Raw genomic sequence first — 10568 nt, forward strand, 5'->3', positions numbered from 1 at the left:
GTGGCTTGATGCCAGTTATTCCAGAGCCCAACTCCCTCATCTTTGAAGTGTTTGCCTAATGTGTAGCTAACTCCCAATGCTAGCCAACACATCAGTACACTGAGGTCTATTTTTAAAAGTTCCCTTCCATGCTCTGTGTGTTTGTGTGTCTAGCACAGCACCAGTGTGTGGATCAGAAAGCAACCTTAGTGAGTCTTCTCCCACTGTGGGGTCCAGGGACACAGCTCAGGTCATCACGCTTACGTGGCAAGTGGTTTTACTCACTAAGGCATCCTACTGGCCCAAGAAATCCATTATAAAAATAATTTCCCATGACAAGTTTACTAGCATGAAGAAGTTAGGAGTTGGGATAAACGGGGTTGCTTAGAAGAGGTTCAGATGAGAGCAGCTACTTGAGTGAAAACAGATCTGCCTAGTTACATGATAGAGATCAGCTGAACTTCCCAGAAGAGCTTCAAGCCACTTGAACTGCCTAAATGAACCTCCAGCATGACAAACTACTTCAAAAATGTACAATGAGTTCCCACCTTTTGTGAACTGTCCCCTGAGCTGAGGTGGGCTGCAATGCACCTGTCTGTTCTGTTCCTGTCCCTAACCCCTCACCTATATTCCTATAAGTAATGCCAGTAAAACTCATTGACTCTCACACACACACACCAAAGCCACGTGTTTGAATTATTTTTTGTCCTATAACCAACATGTACATTCCTTAAACCTATTCTGAGCTAAAATGAATTAGAGGTAGGTATTAACGAAAGCAAAAATTTCCATATTGAAATACTTAAACTGCATGTAATATAAACCAGTCATATGACAACTCCTTAATCATAGTCTTGGCTGGAGTGTGCTCAGTGGTAAAGTCCTTCACTAGTATGTCTGGGTTTGACCCATAACACCACAGTTTATAATTTAGGTTCTGGGGAGACAGCCCAGCAGGAAAAGCACTTGTTCTCCAACCATAAGGACCACATAAGACAGCCACGGTCCCAGCCATGCTTGTAACAAGAGCCCTTGGTGCTTGCCAAGAAAGGAAGACCACTAGGGCTTGCTGGCTTCCTGCCCACCTGAGAAAGCTAAGCTCCACATCTAAGGAAAGATCTTGCCTCCAGCATGCACCTATTTGTGCAACACAAACACACACACACACTTTAAAAATGTTCTGGGGCTGACAGATGACTGGGTAGAGCACTTATATGCAATCTAATGACAGTGGCATTTATATACCTGCACTTACACTTTTTTTTTTTTTTTTTGGTTTTTCAAGACAGGGTTTCTGTATAGCCCTCTCTGTCCTGGAACTCACTTTGTAGGCCAGGCTGATCTCAAACTCAGAAATCTGCCTGCCTCTGTCTCCCGAGTGCTGGGATTAAAGGCGTGCGCCACCACGCCCAGCAACAATTTTTTTTTTAAGTAAATGTCTAAATACCTTTTACAAGGTCATTGGGATATCCAAGGTGGTGGTCAATACAGTGGACATATTTATTTGATCCTTTTATTATCTAGTCATAAGAACATGCCACAGGACTGGACTTTTAAAGAACAAGTGTTAAAAGACAACTCCACAGTATAGGAGTATATATCAGTTTCACCCTTTTACAATTACGTGGCACACACACACACATACACATGGCATAGTGCACATGTGGAAGTTAGGCAACTCCTTCATTGTGTGGATCCTGAGGACTGAACGAGGCCTGTCAGGCTTCACAGCAAGCAGCTTTACCCACTGAACCATAAATACACAGGTCCAAGAGCTTGAAGTTCTAATAACACATTGTCCTTGGGTCTCCAGGGTATACACAGCATTCTAATCCACTGCTCTGCAGAAGTACCACAGCCTTCTCTTCAACACTGTCCCTTCTCCCTCTTGCTTCAGGCCCCACTCACTCTGGCCCATAGTTTGTTTGTTTGTTTCTCATTACAGATGGTTGTGAGCCACCATGTGGTTGCTGGGATTTGAACTCATGACCCCTGGGAGAGCAGTCAGTGCTCTTAACCGCTGAGCCATCTCACGAACCCGAAAGGCTCTGTCCTTTAGTGAGAAGATTCCTATACTTCATGTAGTTCATTAAAAAGTTCATTGGTGACAGTTTTTAATAGAAGATTCGACACTGAAGACTATCCATCCAATTTCACTTACTCTTAAAAAAAAAAAAAAACAGGAAAACTTTTATTTTGGTTGTTACACTATGCCTTATGCTACAAGCACACAACAGGCACAAAGGCATCTGAAAGCTGGAAAATCCAGACAAGTGAGTAGCATGGCAAAATCCACACCCAGAGAGCCCACAACCAGGGGCTCTAGTACCGTATAATTCCGCATAAGGACTAAGGGCTTACTGGTGCAAGTTCCAAAGGCCAAAGAATCTAAAATTGCTTGTCCTATAGCTAAGAAGGGAGTTCTGGCTCCTGAGGAGACACCAGGAATGCCCTTCTCTGCTTCTTTGTTTCCTCTAGGCCCTCAACCAATTGCATCTGCCTACCTATTTTGGATGAAACAGGATGTCTTATTTAGTCCACTGATTTTGAAATGCCAGTTTCTTGCAGATAATTTATTGACATACCTAGAAATAGTACTGGCTACCTGGATATTATAGAATCCAGTCAATCTGACAAATATCCATCTCAGCACATGTAAAATTTCAGATTTGCAAGATGAAGGAGTTCTATGTACAGATATTGGTCAGTTGCATAATATACCTGTACTTAATACCACCAAACAAATCATAGCAAACTATGTGGTGTGTTTTTTATCACAATAAAAAAGAGGAAATTAAACTATAAATCTAAGAAAGCTATCTTAGTCCGGGTTTCTATTTCTGCACAAACATCGTGACCAAGAAGCAAGTTGGGGAGGAAAGGGTTTATTCAGCTTACACTTCCATACTGCTGTTCATCACCAAAGAATTCAGGACTGGAACTCAAGCAGGTCAGGAAGCGGGAGCTGATGCAGAGGCCATGGAGGGATGTTACTTACTGGCTTGTTTCCCTGGCTTGCTCAGCTTGCTTTCTTGTAGAACCCAGTACTACCAGCCCAGGGATGGCACCACCCACAGTGGGCCCTCCCACCCTTGATCACTAATTGAGAAAATGCCTTACAGTTGGATCTCATGGAGGCATTTCCTCAAGGGAGGCTCCTTTCTCTGTGATAACTCCAGCTTGTGTCAAGTTGACACACAAACCCAGCCAGTATAAAAGTCATGTATCTATCTGACATTTCTCTATTCTACTCCCTGGCCTGCCTTCAGAATACAGTGGCTGGCATTTTGTTATTAGTTTGTCTGTCTGTCTGTCTGTCTGTCTCTCTCTCTCTCTCTCTCTCTCTCACACACACACACACACACACACACACACACACACACACACACACGATAGCCTCTTGGAAGAGAGTGTCATATGGTGGGAAGCACAAGATGTCTCAAAGCAAAGAAGGAAGCAAGAGGGACCAGGCTTGCTCCTTCATAATAGCTGACTCTCTTAGGGACTAATCCACTCATGAGAGAACTAATGTACCCTTACAACCAGAGCCACCAGAGCCCAAGATAGCTCTTCATGAAGAATGATGGTGCAAGAGACCTCATGGAGAAGTCATGTTTCATTAGGCCCTTCCTCTTAAAGGTCCCACCACCTTCCAATACTGTTAACTGTGGAGCAAGCTTCCAGAATATGAATCTTTGAAGAATAAACTAAACTAAAATTGTGTCCAAATTGTAAGCAGAGAGCCACTTCTTGTTGTTTCTTCTTCCTCTTCCTCTTCTTTTCTTCCCTTCTCCCTTCTCCTTCCCCTTCCCTCTCCACTTCTTCCTCTTGCTCCCTTTCTTCCTCCTCCTTCTCCTTCTTTGATTTTTTTTTTTAAGACAGGGTTTCTCTGTGTAACAGCCTTGGCTGCCCTGGAACTTTCTTTCTACTCCTGGCTGTCCTAGAACTCACAGAGATCTGCCTGCTTCTGCCTCCTTAATTCTGGGATTGAAGACATGGGCCACCATGTCTGGAAAATCCTATCTTCTTAATGTTTCCATTTCCCTGGGATGGTTTTAGACCTTCTGAGAGATTCATTCACATTGCAAAAATGAGAGTAGGAACCCAGGCCCTTTAGTTTTTCTTAAAATATATAATATATGCTATTTAAAGCTTCTATTAAAATTCCCTCCTCCTCAATCAAAATATGGAACCGAGGCCACAAGGAGTGTGCTGTTTGGAGGTGGACAATGTGCTCTGTCCACGCTGAGCCTAGGGCTGGCTATGGACTGGAAGGAAACCATCTCTGGCTGTATGAGCAGCTCGGCAAATGAAAAGCACAGCTCAGAGAAGGTGGCTTGGGGCAGCTTTGGCAGGAATGCCTAGGAAATGCTGCTACATTTACATCTAAAGCATCCGATCCAGTTGTTCCCTGTAAGTGAAGAACATTCTAATAGCGATTTGTTCGTAGTTCTTAAAAAATACGCAATCCACTACATTGAAAAGAGAGGCATTTGCTTTAAAACAGTTACAACTCTTACCAGCCACTATCCTTCCTAAAGGATAAGAGTAGATAGAGCAGTGGCTTTGAGATAGGGTTGGGATGCCGAGTCTTTTAAATTCAGACTCCATTTTAGAGAACCTGACCTAAGTTTGAACTCAGGTAAACTAACAGGCTGGTACCTAGCATTAGTTTCCAAGTTGCCCCCCCCCCTCCACCAAAGAAACCCAAGCCAAACCCAAACACTCCCCTCCCCCACATACACACATAAAACACAAACAAGAGCAACTCACAGCCAACTCGTTTATAAACGAAAAATGGTATCTTCTGTTCCACAAAGAATCGATATTGAGAGAAAAATGGCTTCAGTAAGGGCTACTTTCTCTTTGGAGAAATAAGGAAGGCAGCACCAGGACTTGATTTAAGGACATATTGAATGTCTACAGATTTGCTACACCAGGTCTTTAAAAACTTTTAAGAGTTTGATAAATAAGCCTATATACAAATAACTTAAAATAAGCCTACATAAGGACTATGTCTAAATGCTCAACAAGTACCCCCAAAAGCTACAAAAAGTCTTGAATACATTGTGAGTCCCACTGTTTTATAGTTAAAGAAGAATTAAAGTTAGGACAGTTTAATAACAATGAAAATACATCAGACCTCCCATATCCATGTCTTCAGAAATCAGCAGATCACATCACATACTATGTAGTTAGGCTTACAATATTCTCACCAATACAGAATGACTAGCGTTTTTGTCATTTTTCCTAAGTGACACCATACAGCACTGCATTTGGCATTATAAGTTATAATCTAGAAATTATTTAAATATTGGGGAGATTGTATAGATTATATACAAATATTACATCATTTCATGTGAAGGACTTAAACACCCATGGAATTCTGTATGGGTTCTGGGGATTGTTCTGGAATCGACTATCCCTGGGAATACCTAACAACTATACTCACACAAACTGACATCTTTGAGCAGATAGGACCAGTGGCTGGAAAGAGATCTATGGAGACTTTAGACCAGCCTTCTAACATCTCATGCTAATCTGATGGTGGAAGGAAAAGTGGTAGAATATAAACAAGCTCAACCAGAATATGTGAGTTTATACTGAGAAGGGCCTGGCACACACCAGGCATCTATAAACACATGATAGGCTATGTCAAGGCTAGACAGAACATAGGGAATGGACCGACATTCATCTGAATTTGGGAGAGAGAAGTAATGAAGAAAACGTCCAGTGGCAGAATTTAGGGTGTCCGAGAGTTCGTTTTGAAGTACACCAGGAAAGTGTGCTAAGGAGACTTCCATTTCCAATATGGTCAGAAGGGATGCAAGTCTAGTGGATTCCTGGGAATCCTCTATTCAGGCGAATCCCATTTCTCCCTTAAAGCTTGCCTGCACACCCTCCTTGTTTTTCTACAAACACTAGGGGAAGAAAACAGGGACTCTGGGTAGGATGTGATCCTGTCTGCCTCTTGTGCGCACCTTCCCCAGTTTTGAGGCTCTCACTGGGAGAGCAGGAAGACGGTTTAACAGAGTAAAGGTCACCAGCAGGCGTCCACTGCGAGGCCCGTGCAGTTGCGCCAGCCAGGAAGCCTTGACCAAGCCTGGGTAAAGGTCGCCAGCACACGGGCCGGCGGTCTCAGCACTCCCCGTGGGCGGAGGCCGAAGGAGTCCTCAGGGCCGGGTGTTACCTGAGCCGAGCCACACCCGGATCCCGAGGGAGCAGCGGCCCCGCTACTCGCCCTCGTCATCTCGCAGGCCAGAGGGTGACGTCACGCACGTCCACGCCTTACGTCCTAAGGCCTGTCGTAAGTGTCGGGCAAACGAGGCCTCTGAAGGAAGGGCGCCCTCTGGGCACATCCAACCATGCTAGCCCGCATGCGCGCGCACAAATCAGCCCTGGAGCCAATGAGGTGTGGGTACGTCACGGCGCAGCAGTCGGCGCTACCGCACGTCGGGCCGCGGACGGGCGGAACAAGTGTGGTTGCACCGACACCGGTACATAGGCGCGGGCCGGCGTGTCCTTGGGCTAGAGCGCGGGACGTCTGTCTTCGAGTCCGAACGTTCGCGGTGTTGACCAGCCCGGAACGGTGAGCGCGCGACGGGGATGCGGGCCGGGAACGGGGCGAGGAGGCCGGGCTAGGCCTGACCTACAAAGCCATGCAGAACTGTGGCACGGCTGGAGGCGGCGTGGGTGTAGGACCGGGGCCCGGAGTTCTAGAGGGAACTCACCCGCCGCCCCTTCTGAGAGCAGAAGCTGCTGTTCCTAAAGGACTGGGCCGGTTCTTTTCCTGATTAAGCATCTGAGAGGGTGGGTTTGTAAAGTCCCCTTTGGGTGACCTCGTAGTCACCCCTGGGATCTCAACGTGAGAATGAGACGGTTCCTTCCCCAGCCCTCCCTTGCCTTGACTAAAGCAAGAGAGAAGTGACTTAACCTCCTAGTGAGACCGGAGCAGGCGGAAGCGCTTAGGATCACCCCCAGCCTCACTGATGTCTTCTCCCTTATCTTTGGAAGTGACTTTAATCGGCAGCACAGACAGCAATTTAGCATTCTGAAATGTTAAGAGTTGTAGTGGTTTTGCTTTAATGAGATTGTAGTCCGGTTTCATATTTGTGACTTTTTGACCTTGCCTTCTTCGGAAACTGGGGTTTGAGCTGTGGGTTTCCATTTCCCTTGGCATGAACCTGTCTTGAGCACAGACTTGCTTTAAAGGAGAGTCTCCTAAGTAATGTGTTTGCTATTGAAGAATATTGCAAGTGGACTGCGTTAGCACCCTGCCTGGTGTTAGAGGACATAAGAATAGCGGTTTGAATGGTCATTGGGATCCCTAGTGCGTTTCACTGTTGGATCTTTTCCCTTTTAGAATTAAAAATGGGTGATGTTGAAAAAGGCAAGAAGATTTTTGTTCAGAAGTGTGCCCAGTGCCACACTGTGGAAAAGGGAGGCAAGCATAAGACTGGACCAAATCTCCATGGTCTGTTCGGGCGGAAGACAGGCCAGGCTGCTGGATTCTCTTACACAGATGCCAACAAGAACAAAGGTAAGGGGGGAGCTGGTGTTCAGCCACAGCACAGGTTGCTTGGGTTAACCAGTGCAGAATTACCAGGTGTGTAAAACACTTAACCTCTGCATCTCTTTCTGTTTAGGCATCACCTGGGGAGAGGATACCCTGATGGAGTATTTGGAGAATCCCAAAAAGTACATCCCTGGAACAAAAATGATCTTCGCTGGAATCAAGAAGAAGGGAGAAAGGGCAGACCTAATAGCTTATCTTAAAAAGGCTACTAATGAGTAATTCCACTGCCTTATTTATTACAAAACAAATGTCTCATGGCTTTTAATGTACACCATAATTTAATTCATACACCAAATTCAGATCATGAATGGCTAACAATGTACTTGTTGGACAGTCCTGATTTAAGTAAAACTGACTTGTCATAAAGTGGGTACGGTCTTTTTTAAAGCAACAATTCCAGTTGTATACAGGCTACCACTGCTCTCCCTTTCTCAAGATAAGATTGGACTTAATTAGTAATGTTTTACTTTCCATAAATACAGGCATGTTGCCTCAAATCTACTAAATGGTTTTATACTTAGATTTATATAACTGGGCATATGAATATGCTTAAACACTGGGAAAATTCTATCACTGTCTCAGAAACAAGAAGACTCAAATGTGTTTCAGTTTGTGTTCACTGGCCTCTTACAGGTCATGGCTAACCACCAGGAGGCAGCTGTCTATTCTTGACAGTGCAGTTTTAATTAGAATTCCCTACATCAAGGATGCTGCCTTTTACTATTGAAAGTCATTTACTGTGGTTTATGTATGATATCAAATAAAGAGTATTTAACACTTCTTTATAGTTGATCTGCAAATTAAAATGCTTTTAGAAACAAGCAAGTTAGGCCTTTTAAATTCTCTATTTTCTAAGACTAAGTTGTAAATCAGAATTGTCCTTAAATACCCACTCAGAAACACACATAACTGGAATTCGATTAGGAATGGCACTCTTTGCTAACTTACTAGATGGAAAGATGGAAATAAAGGAAATAGTTTGTATCAGCAGAAAGAAGATAATTAAAACAATCACAGATCATGATCCCTTGATTGTGCTTTGTTTAATGACAGTTAACAAATCTTTAGTTGTTTAAGTTTCCCCTAGTATAAAGCCATGGTCTAGTGAAGGCACTAGATGGTCTTACCTTGATATCTTGGGCAATTCCGACTACAGCAACGCTTTACCCTTCGTTCTTTGGCCAGAATGTGATCTATAAAGGTGAATAATTATGCGTTCACTGAGTAGTCCTAAATTTTATAGAGAGTGGCAGGGAGACGGGTGATAGTGGTGTCTTTGTGGGGTGAAGAGGCTGGAGAAAGGCCTTGTCGATGACTTTAGACAAGTAGAGAATGATTAGCTGGGCCTCAGGTCAGACGCAGCACTTTGTGACAAATCTTACTTTATACAAGAAATTGAGGACAATCTGGAAACAAGTTTGGAAAGTTTTCTGTAATTTTTTGGACCTATTTTGTGTGTACGGGTGTTTTCTCTGCATGTATATCTGTGCACTACACTTGAAGGCCAACCCAGGGTGTTGGATCCCTTGGGACTGGTGTTACAGTGGAATCTGCAGTGGGTGCGGGGAGTCCAGGCTGGGTCCTCTGGAAGAACAGCCAGTGCTCTTGAGTCCTCTCCAGCCCTGATAAGCTTTTTACTTTGTAAGTCCTTCAGAGATAGCTTTGTAATAACACTTGATGAGTCCCAAGTTTTTGTAACAGCTTTCCAGGGCACATTTTAACTAATGTGTAAAGGAATAAAGCCCTGGAATTGCCGGGCGTTGTGGGGGTACACACCTTTAATCCCAGCACTTGGGAGGCAGAGGCAGGTGGATTTCTGAGTTCAAGGCCAGCCTGGTCTATAGAGTGAGTTCCAGGACAACCAGGGCTACACAGAGAAAACCTGTCTCAAAAAATAAAAATAAAGCCCTGGAGTTGTTTTCTTGTATTCTGGAAATGATAGAAAAAAAAAATCACAATAAGCCGTTGAGATGAATATATAGACATTTGGCTTAAGATTTTAATTTTTTTTTTAAAGATTTATTTATTTATTTATTATATGTAAGTACACTGTAGCTGTCTTCAGACACTCCAGAAGAGGGAGTCAGATCTTACGGATGGTTGTGAGCCACCATGTGGTTGCTGGGATTTGAACTCCAGACAGACCTTCGGAAGAGCAGTCGGGTGCTCTTACCCACTGAGCCATCTCACCAGCCCCGGCTTAAGATTTTATAACATTGGGCTTTCATTATAAATTTAAATGGGCCTCGTTAGTGCAGCAGGTTGTGTGTGAGCCCTATAGTTTATAAACTCAGATTCTATAACCCAGAAGTGGTGAAGCCATGATGACTCATTTCCTGACAGGCTGCTTATCTCACAGGAGAAACCTTCTCTGGGAGCCCAAGTAAAGGGTCCCTACTGATGACCAAACTTAGAGTTGTTATTTCTGTATCTATACCTAATACATCATCTAAGGCCTGTGTTACACAGATGGGACCTCCTGTGTTCTAAGGCTAGGCTCAAGTAAGATCTCCAGTGATGGAGAAGGTAAAGCTGTGAGATGCAGAAAGGGGGCAGTCTCTGTACATGAATTTACAAATAAGGAAGTGGGACCTAGCACTCTAGCTCATATGCTTGCTCTTAGTTGTTTTGTAGGTGGCTAGCTCAGAGATGCCATAAAGGAAAATCAGATGAATTTCACCTCAGTTCCCCCTGCACTCAGAATGCTTAGAAAAGCTCTACCCCATAGTCCTTCCTGTAATGGATCTTTTAGACATATTTGTCCATTACCCTGGTGTGGCTGTCAAACCCATGAAGTGCATGTGGGTTGATGAAGTAGCTAATGGCTGCTGTATTTATGGCATTGACCTAGAACTAGTACCAGCCAGTGTAAGCACTTGCCTTCTGAGAATCCAGAATTGATGCACATAAAATTCTGATGCCTTTCTGAACACTGATTTTGACAATCCCTTTGTCTAAATCCCCTGTTCACTTTGATTTTACCATGCTTCATCTGTTGAGTTTAAGTTGTCTG

General features: G+C 44.0%; 1 protein-coding gene and 1 pseudogene across 2 annotated transcripts in view; one reads left to right on the forward strand and one right to left on the reverse strand.

The window, feature by feature from the left end:
* The window catches only part of LOC110296336 (pre-mRNA-splicing factor 18 pseudogene), a 34570-nt pseudogene extending 28178 nt beyond the window's left edge, over positions 1-6392 (reverse strand). Inside the window, exon 1 of the transcript XR_015047643.1 lies at positions 5961-6392. The product of XR_015047643.1 is annotated as a pre-mRNA-splicing factor 18 pseudogene (transcript). The remainder of the gene's footprint in view (positions 1-5960) is intronic.
* A 24-nt stretch (positions 6393-6416) lies between these two features.
* Positions 6417-8579, forward strand: Cycs (cytochrome c, somatic). The gene is made up of 3 exons (XM_021165599.3): positions 6417-6568; positions 7343-7519; positions 7626-8579. Exons 2-3 carry the CDS (start codon positions 7351-7353, stop codon positions 7772-7774), a joined length of 318 nt encoding a protein of 105 aa, XP_021021258.1. The 5' UTR covers positions 6417-6568; positions 7343-7350; the 3' UTR covers positions 7775-8579.
* The last annotated feature ends 1989 nt before the right edge of the window (positions 8580-10568 follow it).

Source organism: Mus caroli, unplaced genomic scaffold, assembly GCF_978045245.1.
Source record: "Mus caroli unplaced genomic scaffold, Mus_caroli_1 scaffold_7, whole genome shotgun sequence".
NCBI classification, from domain to species: Eukaryota; Metazoa; Chordata; class Mammalia; order Rodentia; family Muridae; genus Mus; species Mus caroli.

Excerpts from the sequence above, each read along its gene's own strand:
- Cycs (XM_021165599.3), top strand. The coding sequence starts at position 7,351 with ATGGGTGATGTTGAAAAAGGCAAGAAGATTTTTGTTCAGAAGTGTGCC. Across the intron at positions 7,520-7,625 it reads AGATGCCAACAAGAACAAAG|GCATCACCTGGGGAGAGGAT; the intron begins GTAAGGGGGGAG and ends CTTTCTGTTTAG.